The sequence below is a fragment of the Vipera ursinii genome, assembly GCF_947247035.1.
Source record: "Vipera ursinii genome assembly, chromosome: 2".
Classification (NCBI taxonomy): Eukaryota; Metazoa; Chordata; class Lepidosauria; order Squamata; family Viperidae; genus Vipera; species Vipera ursinii.
Genome location: NC_139513.1, coordinates 146924785 through 146948177, shown reverse-complemented (window position 1 = coordinate 146948177; position 23393 = coordinate 146924785). Strand labels below are relative to the sequence as shown.

The 23393-nt window shown below is 42.9% G+C and overlaps 1 protein-coding gene across 1 annotated transcript; it reads left to right on the top strand.

Annotated features, from left to right (window-relative positions):
- Nucleotides 1–260: 260 nt before the first annotated feature.
- DHH (desert hedgehog signaling molecule) lies at nt 261–19309 on the top strand (the record flags this gene model as incomplete). Its single annotated transcript, XM_083356892.1, has 3 exons — nt 261–575; nt 14688–14949; nt 16594–19309. The coding sequence occupies 3 exons, from the start codon at nt 261–263 to the stop codon at nt 17259–17261; spliced, it is 1245 nt and encodes a 414-aa protein (XP_083213018.1). The 3' UTR covers nt 17262–19309.
- Between the last annotated feature and the right edge of the window lie 4084 nt (nt 19310–23393).

Below are 23393 nucleotides of genomic sequence, written 5' to 3'. Positions count from 1 at the left end.
GCCACTCTGTCTTGGCACGGGGAGGGGCCAGAATCGCGTATGGGGGCCAGGCAGTGGCACTGCGGGAGGAGACGCAGGGCACAGAGAGACCTTCCTGCCAGCAGTGGGCTCCTGAGGGGATGGGAGCGGGGAGGAATCCCGTTGCCTTCCCAGCAGCCCGGTCAGGGTGATGCTCACCCCAGCTGACTGCCCTCCTGGAGACCAGCGGAGACTTGCACGTCTGAGGAGAGGAGGGCCAGCTAGGCTGGCATCTGGCTGAGATGGCTTGGCGAAGGCTTGCCTTAGTCAGCCTGCTTGGGCTTTGCTTGACCAGCTGCCTCCTGTGCCCTGCTCAGGGCTGTGGCCCTGGCAGGGGGCCGGTGGGACGGAAGCAGTCCAGCCGCAGAAGCCTGGCCCCGCTGCAGTACAAGCAGTTTGTGCCCAATGTGGCGGAACAGACCCTTGGGGCCAGCGGCAAAGCCGAGGGCAAAATCAGCCGCCACTCGGAAAGCTTCAAGGTCCTGGTGCCCAACTACAACCCTGACATCATCTTTAAGGATGAAGAGAATACAGGTGCAGACCGGTTGATGACAGAGGTGGGTGCTCCTCGGGGGCAAGGGTGGTGCCCGGCTGCCCAAGGCCCTGCAAGCTTGGGGCGCCAGGTTCAGCCCTGGCATGTGCGAGGCAGCAACAAAGCAGACTGTGACTCTTGAGCATAGGATGACAGCCTCTCCTTTAACTCTTGACTAACCTGAGTGAGTGCACCCAACAGATCAGAGTATTTAACAGCTCTGCAGCCTTGGGCCCAAGTCCTTCTCTTTATACGTGTTAGCCCCCCTCAGCCAGGTTGCTGGTCTTAAATGATAAAATGTTATCACTCTGGGTTTCTTTAGGCCTTGATCTGGGAGTAGCCCCTTACAGAATGATTCTAAATCTGCAGGTTTAGACAGAGACATTTCAGGGAGCTATTGCTAATTTCAGACTGTTTTTTCAGTTCAGAGACATTTTTCTGAGCTGCTGTTTGGTGGATTTAATTTTCTGGTCTCCCCCATCCCCACCCCGTCTTGGTCTTTATGGCTGAGGACAGAACACGGCTGGCAAACTAGTGCCACTAGCAAATTTCTAGGCTAATCCCAGGAGAAATGTCCCTACCAAATTTTATTATAGTGGCTAGATAATATTTCATATACTAGAGAAGGAAAAACTGCTGCAGGAGTCCTTTATACTGCAAATGGTCTGTTTGTTCTTTCTATTTTTTAAATGTCTTTAAGAAACTTTGTTTGAGGCATTTTGATACCAAAGCAAGATATGCTGCCACAAAGATCTATCTTGTGTACCTATAAAATGCTGGCATTGGCATTTCTTTTTAAAACGTCTCCTGTGTTCTGCTGTGCAGTTACAACATCTACTTGGGCTTCATAGTATTACAGAAACTCAAAGGTACTTCAGTATTTTGTTGGAAAATGGCCAAATGTTTGCTTGGGTAGAAAAATGCTTGCTCTGAAGTAGACCAAACCATTGTCAATTGGATTTTAATTTGTTATTCAAGTGTACGTAAACTGTTCTGAGGAGTATTTCATTGTTGCAATTCTTAATTCTTTAGTTTAATTATTACTGTGTTTTATAGTGGCATGCTGTGTAGTCTTGAACATTTTAAATGTAAAAAATGGGAAAACATATATATCTCATTAATCTCTGTGATGGAAACCATGTTGCTTTAGTGTTCCCTAGGGAGAAAAAACAGCCCTTATTAACTCTGCAAAAACAGGAGGAATCTTATGGAAGAGTTACATTTATTATCTTACCAGCTTTCTTGGATCACAACCCATTTCATGAATTGTATAAAAATAAGACTGCAAGATTTATATACACACATTGTGTATTGTGGGGGAGAGAGAGAGAAGAAAAAGAGAATTGCTTCAGAACTAACCAAATGCAATTAAAAGTTACATGTGAGCCAAACATTTAAGTTAGTTAATGTACATTAAGTGATATGTTAACTCTGAGGTAATAAAAGAAGCTAAGGCTGGTACATTTAGAAACAGAAATAATTAGGAGTGCTTCTTTACCATCAAGACCTGAAAAGGCCCCCCAAAAGGAGCAAAGCATTAACAAGGCAACTCCAACTCTGAAATGAACACTTACGGAGATCTGACTGGAGATCACAATCATTGCATGGTACTACGATCAATTACGGTAACTCACAATGCAGGCTGAGGAAGGTGATTGATTTTGCCAACCTCCAAATCTAAGACAAAACACAGATTATAAGGAACTCAATTTTAGCCAAAGGTGGTTGAAGGATCCTTCTCTACGGTAAAGGAAAGATATTCATAGGACTCGGTTTTCCCCTGTTGCTAAATATGCTTTTAATTTGGTTCTTTTCTTGCTCTTTCTCTCTCTCTGGTCTCTGAATGTTCTTCCTGCTTCATCCTGTGAAATAAGAATGTAACTGACTTCAAAACTTTCTCCATTGGTTAACCTAAAAGATTCAGATCATCAGAAGCTATTATACAATGGTCGTAATGACTTGCTAATTGATGAATAACTAATTCTTGGAGGGTTTTTTAATCCCATTTTTGCTGGTTCGTCTGATACATTGAACTATAAGGTAAAGGTAAAGGTTCCCCCGCACATGTGTGCTAGTTGTTTCCAACTCTAGGGGCCGGTGCTCATCTCCGTCTCAAAACCGAAGAGCCAGCGCTTGTCCGAGGACGTCTCCGGGGTCATGTGGCCGGCATGACGACGCCAAAGGCGCACGGAACGCTGTTACCTTCCCACCGTAGCGGTCCCTGTTTTTCTACTTGCATTTTGACGTGCTTTCGAACTGCTAGGTTGGCAGAAGCTGGGACGAGTAACAGGTGCTCACTCTGTTACGCGGCACTCGGGATTCGACCCGCCAAACTGCCGACCTTCTGATCGACAAGCTCAGCGTCCTAACCCACTGAGCCACCACGTCCCTTTTACAATGAACTGAACATGAACACATTTGCACAACCTGCTAGGAGAAAATGTGGTTAGCTACGTTGTACTTCAGTAGAGTCGTATGAGCCCCACTGGAAAAAAAAAATCCTTCTCTCCCACTTCGAAGGCATTGTATGAAGTGCCTACAAGGCCAAAACAAATTGCGAAAAATAAGTGCTAATTCTCAGAACCAAAGGCAGATTATCCATTGATGGGTAGGAAGAGTACTGATGTCGGGGGAAAGTACTGATTATGCAGAGAAAGAGAAGAATCTATTGGCAAATGAAGCTGTTTTTTCCCCAGCAGGTCTAATGCCTGAGATTCTTTGATTATAGTCCATCCTTTTATGTTGAGTGGGGAAGGGTCAGTGTTTCCCGTTATCTGTGGTAAAGTTATTTGTAATCAAGTTGTGGTTGGACGTCCGCTCCATAGATATGCATGCGTGCAATTACAGCAGTATTGGCTTCGTTTATTGTGGTAAAGCAATTTAATTTGAGTCCTCAATTTATGACCTGTTCAAATTTAGGATGCTGAAAGAAGGGATATGCGACTAGTGCTCAACGTTATGGCCATTTGCAGTGTTCCCGCGGCCATGTGATTGCGATCTGGGCTCTTGGCAACCTGCTCACACTTACGACAGGTTGCCAAGCTCTCCATGGTCATGTGATTTGCAATCTTCCCTGATGGTTTCCTCAGAAAGTCAACAGTGTGCGCAGTGTGTCATCTCCCTACCCTGCCCCATGCTAGAGAGAAAAGTATTTCTCTCCAGCCCAGGGAAGGCAGGGCAGCTGGAGAGAAAGACTAATTTTCTAGCGCATGGTGGGAAGGAAGCCAGTGCTTGAGAAAGGGAGCTGTGACCCATCATGTTGGCTCTGTGCACTGAACGGAACCTCCTGTTTTCTTTTGGTAGGCAGTTCTTTCGCTCCATTCGTTTAACTATCTCTGCATTCGTTTAGTGGCCAAACATGGGAGGGCTGGGACAGCGGTCATTGAGCCAGGCACTCATTTGAGTGTCTCCCTTAATGATTGTAACCATTTAATGACTATGATGAGCAGATTCAAAAGAGTACTTCAGTTGTGGCCTGGAATGTTTGATATAATTCTGGAAGAGGATGGTCCTTCTGGAGGCTGATGGAGGGCCTTGTTTCCCATCTTCTTTGCCTCATCTAGTGTGATGAAATGGCTGCTGTCTGATGAGGGTTGTGTAAACAGCCTCACGACCCAGGTTGTTCCCCAAGAAAGGACTGCGGAAGAGGTGGAGGACTTCTAAGCTAGAAATCATAGAATTATAGGGCTAGAAGGGATTTTTGAAGTCTTCTTGTCCAACACCCTGCCCACAGCAAGAATCCCTATGCCAACCTGAATTGTCCAATGGTTGTCCATTCTTTTCTTAAAGACTTCCAGCAATGGAGCACCTACAACTCTGGGAGGCAAGCTGTCCATAGATTAATTTCTCTCACTGTCGGGAAATTCCTTCTTCGTTCCAAGTTGGATCCCCCTGTGAGGAGCTTTCACTTGTTGCTAGAAATATTTAGAAATGCTTAGAAATGACATACTGAGGATGATTAGAAGTACTAATTTTAATAGACAAATTGATTGGGGCTGTGATTTGGATGGGTGGATGGGGAATTCCCATTTAGTTTTAGATATATTGATCTGTTGTAGATGGAACATCCTGAAGTGCCCTTGTTTGTTTTTTGTTTCATTTTCTCTTTTTGTTTTACTGAGACACAATAACCATTTCCTTCAATATTGTGGGTCTTGGTTAGGAAAGAAAATATTGTATTCATCTGAGCAGCAAGAGAGAAAAAATCACCTGAATAAAACTAATAAAAGAGAGAGAGAGAGAGAGACAGAGAGAGACAGAGAGAGAGAGAGAGAGAGAGAGAGAGAGAGAAGCCACCAACTGCTAATATTTTCAGATCCTTAGTGTCATCTTTCTCATGCCTTGTTTCATTTGGCAGGAGCATTTTCTACATGGACGTAGTTTGCAAAATGAGAAAGGAGAGGTGAATTGTGTGCCAAACTTCCAGGCTTCTTCCTGGACCAAGGAGTGCTATCAAAGATGAATGGGTAGCATGATACCAGCAGAGATGACCTATCAGATAGATTGCTTTGTGCCTAAATCCTGCAGGTGTTCAATATAGCCAATCACATTGTGTCTACAAAAGGTGGATTGAGTTTGGGCAAGAGTAGCTATTCCTTTACTTGAAAAACCAGAACATCTTCTTTCAGGCCTGTCTGAAGCCTTCGGATGGTAGAACACATGGCGGTGAGGGAAAGAAGGGCATGGAAGGTGGGAGAGAAGAGACGTGCTTCTCTGGGACAATGACATTTTGCCTTTGGTGGGTAGAAAGCTGACTTCGTTCCAGTTTCCTGCTGCTGAGTCATAGCATGCCATCTGAAGGCAGGGTGGGCTGGCAGCAGGCATTCAACTCTGAATAGCTAAGGGGGTGTACAGAGAACAAAGAGAAGAATTACAGGAAGGTTTAGTGGTTCCTCTGGGGCATTAGAGGCTGCTTTAAGGGGAGACAGGAAGCTGGGTGATGTGGGCTTAAACACCACGAGTATAAATATTCTTTAGAATGACTTCAGGAATGCATTTGGTTCATGCGCAGATGACTAATAACCTTGCTCCCCATGTCAGATGAAGAACCTGCCTTTAAAGTTTTGCAGCCGAAGGGAGGAGTGTTTTCTCTGTTTTAAAGTAATTACATAATACACCTGAGAAAGAGGCAAATTGGTTCCTGTAACTAGGTTAAGATACTTCTATAAGGAGACTCCCTGCCCCACCTGACTCATGTATGGACATAACTAGGTCCATAACTGGGGATAGTTAGGTATACTTAGGGAGAATATTTAAATTGATTGGGAATTGACAACTGCAAAACAGCTATTAACGTCTGTCATCACCTCCATTTGCAAAAAGGCCTCTGGACCTCAGAGAGAGACCCAGAAGGCACTCTTCATTAATAATGATGGTAAGTGACTGCACCTAGTGCCTTCTTCATGTTTGCCTCCATCCCTATCCCAAAATAAGTTTTAAGCAGAGAGCAAGCACGCTGATGACCAAGAAAGGAATTCGTGGAGATTTGTATCCCCCTGTCTCCAACTCTTTTTAAACAAGCCCTGAAAAACTGGTTCTTCCCCCAGGCCTGGGACTAGAGAGGCTGGTGGATCCTTTATAGCAGACATGTCAAACACAAGGCCCGGGGGCCAGATCCGGCCTGTGAAGTGGTTTCATGCGGCCCGCGAATCCATCCTGGAAACAGTGAGGGAAAGGCCCCTACTGCCTTGGCCCTGGTCCAGAGACCCTCCTCCTGCCAGAGACCCTCAGATCTGTCCCACTCCTGCCCGGGCCCCCATAGGCACCCTTGATGCGAACGATGTAGAGTTGGCCACGCCCACCCAGTAGGCCATACACACTCCAGCCACGCCCACCCAGGCCACACCCACCTGGCCCCTTGAGGGCAACCGCAATGCTGATGGGGCCCTCAATGAAATTGAGTTTGACACCCCTGCTTTATAGGATGTTTGTTTGAGTGGTGGTGTGATTTTTTTGGGTGTGTTTTGTAGAATCTTTGTATTATTCTAATTTTTAATTGACCTAGGTCAGGGGTAGGCAACCTTGGCTCTTTTATGACTTGTGGACTTCAACTCCCAGAATTCCTGAGCCAGCCATGCTGAGGGGAAAGGGAGAGGTTTCCAAGTTGAGCCATGCTGGCTCAGGAATTCTGGGAGTTGAAGTCCATGAGTCAGAAAAGAGCCAAGGTTGCCTACCCCTGACCTAGGTTGTATGCTACCCAGAGATAGGATGGAGCCAGGCCACCTAGAAATTACAAGTAGTCCTCAACGTAGAACTATTAATTTAATGACTGCTCAAAGTTATGACACTGAAAAAGGTGACTTATGACCAGCGTTTACACTTACGACCATTGCACCATCCCCATTGTCATGTGATCAAAATTTGGGTGCTTGACAATTGGCATGAAAGTATGGCAGTTGTGCTGTCACAGGGCCTTGTGATCATTTGTAACCTACCCATCTGGCTTCTGACAAACAATGTCAACGGGGGAAGCCAGATTCACTTAATTGCATAGTTCACTTAACAACTGTGGCAAAAAAGTCATAAAACAGGGTACAACTCACTTGACGACTGTCTTGCTAAGCAATGAACATTTTGGGCTCCATCATCACCATCAGTTGAGTATTACCTGTAATTAAATATGTGAACCACAACGACATGCAGTAGTTAATTTGATGAAATTGTGACAGCGCATGAAAGTGTCCACAGTATATCTTCAAATTCCAAACGTGTCAAATTTTGCCTGCTTTGGGGGAGGGCAAAGAAGCTAGGAAGAGAATTTCCAATATACTGAGGTTAGTGATACAAATTATCTCAGTTGCCATTACTAAAAAAAACATTTGGCTCCATCTTCTGTTCTTCCCATTTTCTCTTTTTATACATTTCATCCTAGACTGCTGTCCTTTAATTGCCTTTACATTCCACCTGAAACAAAGAGCTGCAATTACTCTCAAATTCATTCTATATCAAGACTAAAATGCTACATATGTCTATGCAGAAGTAAGTGCAATTGTATTGTATAAGGATGGTAAATTGTCTAAAATTGTAGCTTACATTTTTAAGAAAAACTAAAAGCTGGGTCTTAACAGAGACTACACGCCTTTTGTAATAATCTTTGTTACTTCTTTCCTGTTTTAACTTTTTATTTCAGTTTGTAAAAATCCTACCCTCTTTTGGGGGAGGGGGTCAGATCTGTCCCAATTCCTGCTGAACCAAATTCTCGTTTATCAGCTTTGCTCTTCTGATATGAGCATAACTTCAAGGTTTCTTTGAACTGCTACTTACATGTTTATAAAAAGCAAAACAAGCTGCTCTTTCAGTCTCAAAATCTGCAGTGAATTTTCCCCACACTCACATTGCCTTGCCAGGACAAAAAAAAAATGATTAACTGGAGCTTTTTAAATCTTTCCTCTCCTATTCTACTCTATGCTCATTAAGGGACATTCAAGGGAAAAAAAGTGCAATTATCTTTGTTAGGAGATGAGGCGGAATCCAGGTTGGGTACAAATTAATCAGTGGAACGGCTTGCCTTCAGAGGTTGTGGGTGCTTGAACACTGGAGGTTTTTAAGAAGAGATTGGACAGTCACTTGTCTGAAATGGGAGAGGGTTTCACGCTTGAGCAAAGGGTTGGGCTACAAGACCTCCAAGTCCCTTCCAACTCTGTTGTTCTGTATTCTGTACTCTTTTTTCACCAATTATTCACTGAGACAATAGCTCTAGCAGGAAACTTATCATTATCTTTGGGGGGGTAGTTAGGTGGACTTATTTGACTCTCCTATGGATGTTCAATTAAATTTTTCTGAATCTGTATTTTTTTTTCTTGCACGTGAATTAAATTTCTAGTCCTTTTACTTTAAAGGCCAGAGAGTTAAAAAAAAAGCTAACGTATTCCTTCTTGCTATTCTGTCTAGTGAGTGCAAAGTTCATTGGGAGCAGGACATAAGGTTTTAAGCTGATTGTTGTCAAAATTGACACTAATTTATGATGTTTCTTAAGTTTATTTAAGACTTGCCAGCTCAAATCCTTTGGATTGGAGGCTTAAGAATGAAGTTGATAAATTCCCCTTTTCAGTATACGAAAACTGCACAAGCAGCTAGACTAACGTTTGCTCCTTTTAAGTAGATCAGAAAAAGGGATGCTGACAATGCAAAACTGCATTATACATCTTGAGGGGAAAGGTTGTGATGGCTTTTACAGGTAGTCCTTGACTTACGACCAAAATTGAGCCCAAAATTTCTGTTGCTAAGTGAGACAGTTGTTAAGTGAATTTTGCCCCACTTTGCAACCTTTCTTGCCACAGTTGTTAAGTGAATCACTGTTCAATTAGTAACATGCTTGTTAAGTGAATCTGGCTTCCCCATTGACGTTGCCTGTCAAAAGTCACAAAAGGGGATCGCATGACCCCGGGACACTGCAACCCTCATAAATATGAGACAGTTGCCAAGTGTCTGAATTTTGATCACATGGCCACGAGGATGCTGGAATCATTGCAAGTGTGAAAAACAGTCATAAATCACTTTTTTTCCGTGCAGTTGTAACTTTGAATGGTCACAAGTGAACTGTGTCAGTTGAGGACTACCTGTATTTTGCTGTTGATCCAGAGCACGGGATGATAGACTTCTGTCCTTTCTGCAACCGGTTTTTGAACAACATCTCCCAGTAGCTCCAACCAGTATGAACTGTGAGGAGGCATGCGGGGAGGTGAAATTCAGCTTCTCACCCTCCTCCTAGCTCAGAGGAGTCATTGTAAGAATCATCCACCTCTTGCCTTTGTAGGCAGCAGCTTCTAATTCCAGATGGGCAACTTCTAATTTCCCCCCTCTTCCAACAGGAGCTCAGGAGCTTCCTATTTCGCTGCCCCTCGTAGTCCACTGCAAGAAAGCAGCTGCTTGGTCCGAAGCCTACTGGGTGCTGTGGGACCACCAGGGGGAGTCACAAGGAGAGGAGGAAGGCTGGCACCCAATGAGGTCCCATCTATGACACGTCCTACGGTGCCCTTCTCCCCCCTGCGTTGACACCAGTGCTGCGCCTGGGGAACGACTGAAAGAGTTCTTTGTGGCAAAGTTGATGATTTTGCCGTTCTTACCCGAGGAGTTTGAATTCTCGCCGAGTTAAGTAATTCTGGGCCTGGAAAACAGCTATTGTGTTCAGGCCAGGAGCCCATGGGAAGCCTCTCACATTTCTCTTTAGGCTTCTAGCTTGCTCCTTTCACTAGAGAGGAGGCTCTTTAAAAAAAAAAAGAAATGCCTTTTTCTCCCACTCACTTCCTGTCCCCTACCCTTTTGCCACCTCTTTCCTCTTTCCGGCATCTCATTCAACCAGGTGTTCTGGTTGCCCGTATCTGGGTCTTAAAGAGCCGTGTAGTTTCATGTCATAATTGGATTGAGAGAACCAGACTTCTTTGTTTTGAGGGTCCAAAAGCATCTTGGAAAGAGGCAGGGAGCAAACTCTGGCTTTGAAGGGCAGCAGAGGTGGTCCTCAACTTACAACCATTCGTTTTGTGACTGTTTTAAGTTAAAACAGCACTGGAAAAAAGTGACTTATGACCATTTCATGACTGTTCCAGCATCCCCATAGTCGTGTGATCAAAATTCAGACGCTTGACCACTGGCTCGTATTTATGAGGGTTGCAGTGTCCTGGCCTCATGCAATTGCTTTTTGCAACTTTCTGGTAAGCAAAGCCAATGGGGAAAGCCAGATTCACTTAACAACGGTGCTACTAACTTTACAACTGCAGTGATTCACTTAGCAACAGTGGCAAAAAAAGTTGTAAAATGGGGCAAAACGTTAAACGAGTCTTGCTTAGCAACAAAAATTCTGGGCTCAGTTATGGTTTTAAGTTCGAGGACTACTTGTAGCTGTTTCTTCCTCCCAGAACTACTATCCTAAGATAATGTAAATGTTAAAAACAAAATAGGAGGCAGGGATATTAGGTATACAGTGATGTGTCAGTGCTCAATGTTAATTGATTCCGGGAGGCACAATGAATACCGAAAAGGCTGAGTACCAAATAAATTTTTCCCATAAGGAGTAATGCGATCGTATTGAATCATAAGGCAGCTGACAGCGACTAGTTCTAGCTTGTGTGTTGAGTATCAAACAAACAATGAGTACCAGGACAAAAATTTCATGTCCAAGTGTGTTGAGTACCAAATCTGATGAGTTTCAAAGCTGTTGACTATCAAGGTACCACTGTATATATAAATGTATTATATACATGTATATAGATTATATACATTAAAAGCATTACATCAATACAAATATATACAATGTATTTATTTTCTCCACCTTTATTACTTCATAGATAACTTAAGGCAGTGAACATACCTAATATTTCTTCCTCCTCCTATTTTCCCCACAACAACAATTTTGTGAGGTGGGTTGGGCTGACAGAGAGAGACTGACCCAAGGCCACCCAGCTGGGTTTGATGAAGTGGCAAAATGAGTGATTCCACAGGAAACAGGGATGTATGTGTAATCTCAGCAGCATAATGCATGTACTTACTTGAAGACACATTTTGCAAATATTTTCATATGTATATCATATAGATTAAGTTTATTCCTAAAGTGTATTCTGTACAATTCATTGTTCATAAATGCAGTATTTAGCACTCTGGGTACTTAGGAAAAATGGTATCATGTATATCAAGGAAAGATTTAAGTAACAAATGATTGCATTTTGGAATATTTTGTTGGTTTAAAAGCAATTTAGTGACTTGCATATTTTATGCAAGGTTTATATACAGGGTGTATCAAAACAGATCTTGTAGAATTGAATATATTGAATAAATTACCTTAGATATCTGAATTGGTTGCCATTTTTTCTAAATACTTCTTTATTGTTTGACACATGATTTTAAAATATTCCTAAGTATGGAATATTTTCTCTGATGTTTGCAGATTTCCTTTAGATCATCTGATGGCCTATATTCCTTCCTTCCTTCCTTCCTTCCTTCCTTCCTTCCTTCCTTCCTTCCTTCCTTCCTTCCTTCCTTCCTTCCTTCCTTCCTTCCTTCCTTCTCTTCCTCCCATCTCACTATCAAGCAAGTCTGGGTGACTTTTGATGCACCTTGTATATTTAAACCATAATTCCTCTCCTGTAAGCCACAGATCTCTTTTTGGGAAAAGGGGTATTGGGACCATGAATATTTGACTGACTCCTTGTAAGTATTATGAGATACACAGTTCACGATAAAGAGATAAGTCTAAAAATTGATGGAAGAAAGTAGGGGCAAGAGAATAGGATTCAGGATGACAAAGCTGGTTTCAGCAGGGGGCACTCTAGAGAATGGGACAAAAAATGCCGATGTGTCTTGAGAGAACTTTTAACAGGATGTTATTCGGTCAAGTAATCTTTCATCTGCCTACCCTGATCTGCCTAGTCTAAATTCAGGTTAATTAAAAACCAGGTAATGAATTGGAATGTATTTTTCTCAGGGCAGTGAGTTGGTGTTTTTTTCCACCTGACTGCTTCAGGAGGGGGATGGCCTAATTTCAAAGAATTAATAGTTAATTGTCAATGGCCAAGATCAAGCCCACCGATCCTCCCACTTTAAAAGTCACCTTTTCCCCTAGTTCTTAATAAACAGACTGTGCAAAAAATGGGGGGTGGGGGGAGAGCATAAGGCTATTCAAAAAATCCAAGGTGTTTTTTTTGGAAAAAGTACTTCAAAAGCAGAATATTTATACACATACACACATTCAAGCAGAATTTCCTTTGGCTTTTGCATACATGCTGCATTTTTTAATCTTTTATTCTTGCCTTCACGCTTAGCTAATTATTTGTTTTCTTCTTGTCTGATTTACTACATGATCTTTCTGATCATTAAATTTAAGAAACATGTAAAGTAAATATGAGAAAAATGCTACTACAGACAATAAGACTTTTCTTAATTATCCGGGTTTCCAACTGGAAATGCCCTCGGCAGATAGATCCATTCCAGTTCATAAGACAGACATAATTAATGATGTTTAAAGGATATTTTGTTTTATTGGGGGATTAATTGAGTTCTGTTACAAATATTAAACTCAACCACTGGCAGCAAATAAGTATGTGAATGTGAGAGCTTCTTGACTTATTCCAAAAAATTGCCATACATCTGTAGCATGATCATACCGTACAATATCAGCTTATATTTCCAAGATAGGTTTTGCTCTGACAGACTTTGAACCTGGAACCATTTTAGCCAAATCTAAGTGTCACCACTGTGCTACAGGCCCTCCCAAACAAGTAAAGGATAGTGGAAGGAATATTCATGGCATTAACAGTTAAGATTGAAGTATCCTACACCAGTCGCATATTTCTATTTCTTTTGTTTTGCCAATTCTTCACTAACAAGAAATAGATTTGGGATACTATATTGCTATAAGGAATGCAAAGTCACACAGAGTCACCCTGGCCTAGGATTGTCCAGTTAAGCCTGAATTACTTTTCCTGTGTAGCTGAAGTGAGGTGAATGGAGGCTCACAAAGGGGAAGCAGAAAATGTAAATCCTGTGGGGTCCTTGATGCTGCATGAGCTTGGTTGTAAAAATGTCAGTCTTCCCAGGTAAATCTGACAGGAAACAAAACCTAATGAGCTAATTCTACTTTATTGTAAGGCTATGTTAACAGAATCTTGCAAGTTTAAAAGTACATATCTCCTGACATCACTTTTAACAGCTTGATCCTTCCTGAAAATTGACAGGTTTGGAAGAACATTTGGGGTTGAGTGATACAGGCACTCAAAGGATCGTTGGAAATATAGGTCAATATGGGGCAATGCTATAACTTTCAGGGAGGTCTTGAGTACATCTTTCACTATGGACAACACTCCTTGGTGCTTCATCCTAATAGTGATATCTTATTATGAAGAATAATTCATAAGCACAGTTTTGCACTTAATAAAACAAATATAGATCAAATATCCCTGGCAGTTGGCATATCAATTTAATTATTTTTACATGGGCTAGGCAGGATGAAGGAGAAATTTTTGCTTGTCAAAATTCAACTTGGAAACACCCCCCCACCCCCGCTTTGCCCCATAAATGTTGGAGGAGAGAGAAGTCCTGCCAGGCTGAAATATCTTAACAAGTTGTGATTGATCCCTCTTGTACAGGTAGTCCTTGACTTAGAACAGTTTCATTTAGTGACTGATCAAAGTTACAATGGCACTAAAAAAAGTGACTTATGACCGTTTTTCACACTTGCGACCGCTGCAGCATCTCCATGGTCATATGATTTAAAATTCAGATACTTGGCAACTGGGTCGTATTTATGATTGTTGCAGTCTTGGGGTCATGTGATGCCCTTTTGTGACCTTCTGACAAACAAGGTCAATGGGGAAGCCAGATTCACTTAATAGCCATGTTACTAACTTAACAACTGCAGTGATTCACTTAACAACTATGGCAAGAAAAGTCATAAAATGGGGCCAAAACTCATTTAACAACTTCCCTTGTTTAGCAACAGAAAGTTTGGGCTCAATTGCAGTTGTAAATTGAGGATTACCTGTATTTTAGGAAACATGGATAAAAAACCACAACCAGGATCCTTCTTTCCAGTAGCTTTGAGAGGCACTAAGGATTAAAAAGGGGAAAAGTGAGCAAGTGACATAGTTGAACCTGAGAACTTGGAAATGGCTCTGGAGCAGAGCTGATCAATTGCTGGCACCTGGAGATGGTCTTTCTCCTCCTCTATCTCCCAAGCCTCCTTTAAGTCTGTTTCAATGCAGCTTGATGTCAAGGTTGCTAACATCAAATGTTATTGCTTGACAAGAGATGAAGAAGTAGCCATTTCATATGTTAAACTTGTGTATTGCTTTAAGAGATTTAGTTTAAGGTTGGGAGGGGGGACGAGTAGGATTGTACCTTTCAAGGCCATCTCTAACTCAGAAGATAAGGCCTTGGCGGGTTTTTTAACTGGAAGGGAAACTGATTCTTTAAATTAATTGGAGAATATGATTAATGACAAAATTAGAAAGGTGGAGAATTGTGTTTTAATATATTGTGCAAGGGGCGGAAATTTCAGATTCCAGCTTCCTTCGAGCAAGCATTTGCCCGTGTATTAGGCTAATAAAGGACTTTTAAGGTAAACAATGCCTCAGTGTCACTTGAAAAGCCCGTACCTCGGAAACTTGACACTTGAATCTTAATGCCATCTACCTCTTGCTTTCTGCAGCGTTGCAAAGACCGAGTGAATGCCTTAGCGATTGCCGTCATGAATATGTGGCCAGGCATAAGACTGCGAGTGACGGAAGGCTGGGATGAAGATGGACACCACCTGCCTGACTCGCTGCACTATGAGGGCCGGGCGCTGGACATCACCACCTCTGACCGCGACAGGGAGAAATATGGCATATTGGCCCGCTTAGCTGTGGAGGCTGGCTTTGACTGGGTGTACTATGAATCCAAAGCGCACATCCATGTTTCTGTGAAAGCAGGTACAGAGAGAACTCTGTCCCCAGCTATAAAAAGGGTGGTGGTGGAGCCAGTGGGATTTGCGTGAAGCCATTTGAAGAGCAGGATTCCTAGGCTCCATCACCTGCCTGAGCAGAGGAAAGAGTCAGAAAGTAGTTTTTATGAATGAGGGCAGCATCAGACGTGGCACTTTCCCAAATTAGTCAACATATTAATACTTTTGAAGATTTTGTCTTACGTAGAACTGCTGCCCCTTGATATAAGATGAACAATTATATGATTTAAATAAACACATTAAACTGTGTTGATTAATCATAATCATAATCATAATCGTAAAATTGGAAGGGACCTTGGAGGTCATCTAGTCCAACCCCCTGTTCAGGCAGAAAACCCTATACCATTTCAGACAGATGGCTGTCCAGTCTCTTCTTAAAAACTTCCAGTGTTGGAGCATCCACCGCTTCTGGAGGCAGGTTGTTCCACTGGTTAATTGTTCTGATTGTCAGGAAGTTTCTCCTTAGTTCTAGGTTGCTTCTCTCCTTGATTAAGTTTCCATCCATTGCTTCTTGTCCTGCCTTCGGGCACTTTGGAGAATAGCTTGTGTTCCTCCTTCTTTGTGGCAGCACTTGAGATATTGGAACACTGCTATCACGTCCCCCCTCGTCCTTCTCTTCATTAAACTAGACATACCCAATTCCTGCAGCCTTTATATGTTTTAGTTTCTAGTTTCCTAATCATCCTTGTTGCTCTTCTCTGCACTCTTTCCAGAGTCTCATCCATTCCTCATCCATTCCATAAATATAGTTAAATCTGTTAAGTATTTCACTATTACTTTTTATCACCAAGAATCCCAAAGCCAGTCTTAAAATCATATAAAATCAGAATAAAATCAGAGCAAAAATCAGAAGGAAACCATTATTATTCCCATTAAAGGACAAATGATGGCAAGGAAATACCATAATTAAAACACAATTTTTAAAAGGTTGTTTCCCCTTCATATATGTTGTTATATATGACAGAGGTCCCCAACCCCCAGTCCATGGACCGGTACCAGGCCATGACATGCCAGCAACCGGTCCGCACAAACAATCAAAGCCCCATCCACGGGATGCAGGCAGCACACAAAACCACGTACTCTCCAGTCCGTAGAAAAATCTCTCTCCACGGAGCTGGTCCATGGTGCCCAAAAGGTTGGGGACCTCTGATATATGACATCCAGGCCAGCAATGACCTTGGCACTCAAGAGTCTTCCTTTTTCTTCTCCGTACTGCAAGGGTCACCCTTGGTTTGAGGCCCAGTGCCTTTCCCACTGCCCATAGACTCCTCTGGCCTTGGCATCAACACCTGGCAAGGAAATTAGATGCTCTAGGACCTTGGCCCCCAACCTTTTGGGCACCAGGGACCGGTTTTGTGGGGAGGAGTTTTTCCACGGACCAGAGGTGGCGTATTGTGTGCTGCCTGCATCTTGCAGATGGGGTTTTGCTTGTTTGCACAGCCTGGGTTCTGACATGCCATGGCCCGGTACCGGTCCATGGACCTGGGGTTAGGGACCCCTGCTTTAGGAGGCTCCCAAACGCAGTCAAAGAGGGGGGGCTTTCAACCTGGAGCCCAGGGGACCAGAACCCAAATGCAGCCCATCTCATGATGTTGCCTGTTAAATTCCCCAGATAATTCCATGGCTATTCGTGCAGGCGGCTGCTTCCCTGGTGATGCGACTGTGACGCTGCCGAGTGGCGAGAAGAGGAGCCTCTCCAAGCTGCGCCATGGAGACTATGTATTCAGCGTAGATCAGAACGGAGAAGTGACGCTTAGTGAGGTTTTGCTGTTCCTCCATCGAGAACCACACCAGCAGATCCTCTTTGTGGCCATTGAGACAGAAGAACCTGTTCGCCGGCTGCTGCTTACGTCCTCGCATCTCATCTTCGTTGCCCGGGACCCGGTCAACAGCACAATGGACTTCTCTCCTGTGTTTGCCAGCAGAGTGCGTGTGGGGGACTCCGTACTGACGTACAAGGGGGACAACCTTCCCTTGCATCCTGCCCGAGTAGTCCGGGTTTGGCAGCAAGAGGGCACTGGAGTCTATGCCCCTTTGACCACCCATGGTACAATCCTGGTCAATGGGGTGCTGGCATCCTGCTATGCAGTCCTTGAAAGTCACCATTGGGCTCACTATGCCTTTGCCCCATTACGCTTTGTCTATGGCATCTTCTCACTACTCTCCCTGAAGGGGGAGTCCAGAAACTGCAGTGCTCAGGAAACAGGTGTGCACTGGTATTCACAGTTTCTGTATCACCTGGCATGGGATTTGCTGGGCCATGATGTACTTCGCCCCTAGAGGCTTGTTGGGCTGCTTGTTTGCCAGACAAAGTTAAACTCGTGATAAGGGAGACCCTTGAGCATTTGCTTGGCTCCATGTTCCTTGCCTTGGCTGGCTAATGATTCTAGAGATGAGGTCCCTTTAAAGCATCAACCTTTGCAACAGAGAAACCAGCCCATGGCCATGTAGGAGTTGGATTGAGAGATTAGATCAACTGATACCAGTACTCCTGCTGTAGGATGCATATCACAGGCGCTGGACTTCCTACAGATGTGTTTGGGGAGCTTACAAATATCCGAGGCGTGCTGTGTTTTCCTAAATTTAGCACAGTCAATAAGCCCGCTGTCTTTAATTTCTAGCAGGTGGGATGGATTTCCCATAGGTGACCTGATCTTCTGGGCTTATAAAACCAGCATAAGGTCAGTGGTGGCTTTTTAAAAAAATTCCCCCTGCAGCAGCTTAATGGGATAAGTCAGGGAGGAGCCAGGTATACAACAGGCACAAGTGCTGATCATTTCTAGATGGTCATAAGACTCTTCACCTTCCCCTAGCTTCAGAAATATATTGCAGCATTTCTGTAACGTGCATTTGAGGAAAGGTAACAAGACAGGTTGGCTGACCCTTCATTGGGCAGGTAATGTGAAAACCTGCAGGATCTGTCTAACCCAGTGCCAGTAGGGCTTTTCCAAGAAGGCCGAGAAACACGCTGTGGACCATAAATGAAATAACGGCTTATAACAGAATGTGAGTAGCATCCTTATAGCTTGGCATCTCTTTCCTTACTGAATTTCAGCACTGGATTCGAGAAGGAAGAGAAGTGAAAAAGGCAATCCCAATCTTTTGTAGGGGAAGGTCTCATAACCACCCAGGCTGGAATGATGATTGAATGGCGGCGCAGGTAGTCCTCAACTTACAACCATTTGTTTAGTGACCATTTGAAGTGACAACAGCACTGAAAAAAGTGACGACTGTTTTTCACATGACCATTGCAGCATACCTGTGGTCACATGATCAAAATTGGCAACTGGCATGTATTTATGACGGTTGGGGTATCCTGGAGTCGTGTGATCATCTTTTGTGACCTTCTGACAAGCAAAGTCAAGGCAGAAGCCAGATTCACTTAACAACCAGGTTACTAACCTAACAAATGCAGTGATTCACTTAACACATGTGCAGGAAAGATCATAAAATGGGGCAAAATTCACTTAACAACTCTTTTGCTTAGCAATTGTGGTTGTAAGTCTAGGACTACCTGGATGCTAAATCGCCATGGGACTTGCTGCCTCATTTCTTTTCTCATATTCCTGGATCTTAATCAAGAGCCAACTGCATTTTCCTATTGCCGCTATGGGCAAGGGGTGAACGGGAAACTTAATATTTCCTTGTGAAAATTTAAATCCATGCCACTCCCTGAAGTCTGCAGTACATTAATGAGATTAACATTTAACTGGCACTCTAGAGTTTTTATTTTTATATTTATGTAAGTAGTAAATTAAATGTGGTCTGCCACCTCTTGTCTTGTACTGTAGGGGGTATTAATTGGATGTTTTTGACAGGGAAATGAATGGGAGGAGTAAGCTGTTATTTCTGCAGGCTGTTTAACGTCTTCCTTTTTTGCAATAGTATTTTTGTGTGTCTTTAACTAAAGAAAATTACTTGGACTCTGGTGTCTTGATGTGTTTCTTGAAGGATCTGTTTCAATATCCTGTGTAAGGTTTGGGGAGGGGGAAGATGAAAATACAATATCTTATGTGTCTTCAGCATTGGCAGGCAATCCCCATATCTATTAGTTGATTGGGGCAAAATATACTATTTTATACACATGTCTACCCCAGAAAGTTTGTACTTTTCACCCGGGGTATAGGGTGATTTTGTATTTGCCCATGCCTCCGCCCACATTCTTTTGATGTTCTGGTGTGATAGGAGTTTTAAATTACATATACATAGAGACTACTTGTCCTCAAAGGCCTGTTATATGCTCCTTAACATACATAGATCCATTGCTCTAACAAACAAAATTAAACAATCTTGCATTCACACAGGTTCGTGGGTCAAGATGGCTTTAGACTTTCTGCATCTTGGTCACTCATATCCTTCCGAGAATGCACTTGGGCCACCTAAGTTTTGGACGGCATCTTCCACATTTCTGCTTCTATTGACTCAGTGCCAAAATGAGACATATCTCTGATGCATTCATAGATTTCTGGGTACTACCCTCACTGTTGCTTGTGCAAAAAGTTATAACTATGAAGCTAAGAACTAACTCAGATCAGGCCCAGAGGAGCGCCTGTGGTTAGAAAGGCTGCTGGGAGGCCAATGGAAGCCGCCAATTAGATCCCAGCCCTGTATCTTCCCGCAGGGCCACGACTTGCTTGCTGGCACAGCTAGTCACGCCTGGGAGGGCACCCGGTTGCCTCCTGCTGGGATGTTTGACTTTGTGCCACCATTTCATTTGCTTCTGATCCTGGTTCGCATTCCTGCCTCTGACATTTGTATAATGAAGGTCAAACGAGAGCTGGGAGCTGACAGAGGCAACTGTTTACACTGGGGTGTGTGGGCGTGAGGTCTGGCTGGTTCTATGTCCTCCCTTGCTCTGTCTAGCCCTACTTCCCACTCTTCTTGAGTTGCATACTTCATCCCAGTGTGGGTTTCTGGCAAGGGACCAATTGGGCGCCTTCTTAACAGGTGGTGGTGAAGGACACAAAGCCGCCCAGAGTGTATGGGAATGTGCAGCTATAATAAATTTAAAATAATAATAACCTGGGCACTTCGGTAATTTTGAAACCATAACGAATTTTCCTTGCACAAAATTTTCACTAAAAAGCGCGTTTTTCCAGCATGTGTTCTCTTTGGTAAGACAGTGAATGACAAATAATAGCAAATAAGGCTACTACCAGTACTAATGGATCCCCAATGTAGTTGCATCTTGTCATATTTTCTGCACTGCTTAAACAAAAAATCCAGCTTCATTACTTAATTTTAATTGGGGTCTCCACTATTAACAGTGCCTGGGAAATTAAAATCAGACCTTGAATTTGTATTCTTAGAATGCAAAGCTAATTATTTTCCTCTGTGCCTGGAGATGGTGGCAGAAGGTGGATATGTTTATGTAGTCCTCACTGACTGGATTAATACGTGAAGAGCTCTCATTTTTTACATAAACATTCAGATTGCATAAATAGGCAGATAATAAATTTTTGTGAGGAGGAGGAGGAGGAAAAATTCTAACATAATAACAATGAGAGCCTACTCTTTTTACCACATTTCTCTGCTTGTTTTGAGCCATTCAAAGCTAAATGAATTCCCAGACATTCCCAGGTACACCATATGTTACAGTTAAACAAAAAACAAATGGAAGTGGATATGCCGCACAGGGTTCAAATCCATGTTTTTGCATAGACAGAAAGATGTCAAATGTTGTGTGACTCTAGGAATCCAGCGTCCTGAAAGAAGTATTATATTGGGAATATGGCACCCATACCCTTGTCTGTATAAGAGAGCCAGGAGAGAGCTTTATTGATTCCCCCTCATTTGCAGCAAAGGGTGGGATGATGTTGTGATGCAGCTGGCTCAATTCCCTTTGTGTTGCCTTTGAGAGCTTTAGGAACTGCCTGTCCATAGCACATGGGATTAGAAAGATGGAAATAATGTGGAGGCCTAACAAGGGTATTCCACCTGCTCCTTTAATCTCCCAGGACCAGCTTGCTTATACAGCCTGTGCCCCATCTATAGTAACCACCAGACTGGATCAGGATCCAGTTTTGGTAGAAAAATCATTGGCTCATTATAGATCAATTTAGCTAGGTGTTAAATACAGATGAAGTATAGAGACAGAATTCCAGCACACGAATATTGACTGATGGAAGTGGATTAAAGCTTCAGGATATCTAAATATGCTTTATTTTGTACCCTGTAATGCACCATACTTTATCAGAAGTGCTTTATTGTTTATCTTCCAGCTGCACTCTGTAGCAAGGGCTATGTCTCTGTTCACCAGTCAAATCCTAGAAGAGGTCAGTTCCATGATTCACCAAACACAGCAGGGATGGAAAAAACAGCTCCTGGGCATAGCTGAACCATAACTTTTGGAACCAATGGCCATTTGGTATAGTGACTAGGACTGCTGGGAGTTGGGATTCAGGATCTTCGAGGTTTCTCGCTCCAGGAAAACAGAAACAGGCAGTTGTAACTTCCGCCAAGATGCTATATTGATGTAAATACAATTGGGGGGGGGGGGGAAAAGCCCAGTCTGAAATGTCATTTAAATGAATAAATATTGCATGTTAGTAAAACAGTGGTCCAGATGTTCTTGAACCGCAATTCTCTTATTCCTGACTGTTGGTCATTGCAGCCCCCTCACTTCAGAAGGACTTCATGTAGTCCAATCCTTATATATCTCAAACTAAAGAGAGTGGCATGCTGCTTGTTGTTATTGTTAGCTGCGAAGTCGTGTCCGACCCATCGCGACCCTATGGACAACGTTCCTCCAGGCCTTCCTGTCCTCTACCATCTTCTGGAGTCCATTTAAGCTCACGCCTACTGCTTCAGTGACTCCATCCAGCCACCTCATTCTCTGTCGTCCCCTTCTTCTCTTGCCTTCAATCTTTCCCAGCATTAGGCTCTTCTCCAGTGAGTCCTTCCTTCTCATTAGGTGGCCAAAGTCTTTGAGTTTCAACATCAGGATCTGGCCTTCTAAAGAGCAGTCAGGGTTGATCTCCTCTAGGACTGACCGGTTTGATCACCTTGCAGTCCAAGAGACTCACAGGAGTCTTCTCCAGCATGCTGCTTACAGTTAGCTTTTTTCATAGAAGATACTGACAAAAGCTAAACGAATTCCCAGCAACATCTCATATAGAGATCACAGTAGGTAAGCTGCAATTAAGATAACTACCTTAAACAAGATACACTGACAGGACGGTAAGAATGCTCTCATCCATGGTGCATTCACATGATACGTCTACTTTAGTCTGGCATTACTTGGCATGAATAGGAAATCTGTCAAACAAGCTGAACACTGGAGGCAGCCAGGCTAGTGGATATCCTAGCCACTTCCAGGTTTACCTATTTACCCTAGTTAAAAAATAAAATCTATTTCCTGGTCTACTTTCAGGGGAAAAAATGTTGCAAAGCATGTTTCTGGCAGATGCAAAAGGGGAAGGGCATTATAATTGTGTTCGTGACACACAATTAAATGTCCAATGTGCCCACAACATTATAATTTAAGGGGTTGTGCAAACCCAGCCTGCACTGTGTAAATTGGATTGAGTTAACTATGAGTACAAATATTGAATTAAACATCCAGGATTACATGCATGGTAAAATATTGATCTAAGAAGGTCAAAGTGCAAAGGTGAAAACCCATAAAAACACTTGTTTAATATACTAAATTATATTAAGCCGCACTGATTTAAATGAAAGAGTAAAGCAGGTGTTCTCTTCCACTCAAAACATCAGGGTTTCTAATGTGCTTAGCAGCTATTCAATGTAAGTTTAAAGAAGACTTCTCCAATTTAATGTCCACCCAAAATATTGGAGTAATACTCTTGGAGCTTTGCAGGTCTAGCTGTTAAGGTTCTTGTCTTCCTAAAGATGAGAATTCCAGTAAAATGGGAAAAAATTTTGATTGTGTGTCTTTTGCTGCCCTCTGGTGCTCTAGCCAAATAATGGAGCAAATATGTTCTGTTTAATTGGGAGAAATCGACATAAGAGAACATTTGTAGTTCAGGGTTGAATGGTGGGGTTATTGGTGCTCGCTGAGCTCGGTTGCTTTCTTGCAGACATTTCATTACCCAAATTAGTTTGGTAATGAAATGCCTACAAGAAAACCACCAAGTTCAGAGAGTAGCAGGGACCCCACAATTGGGGGAAAAAAACTTGGGTTAGTTTTTGTTGTTAAAAACATGTTTAGAAATGATATGTTAATATTTGCAAAGAATATTCTCAACATCATGAACAGCAGAATTATAATCCTGGCCAAAAAATATAAATAAATAGGAAAGCTGTTTCTTCAAAGACTGAGCTAGCAGACATTGCTCCAGAAGTCATAATATTGTTTCTTTTCCGGATATCACATCTGTTGTGATTGTCATTATGGTTCCAATGACACAACTGCTCCCGCTTCCATCTGTTGCCTTTGTTGTTGTTACACAA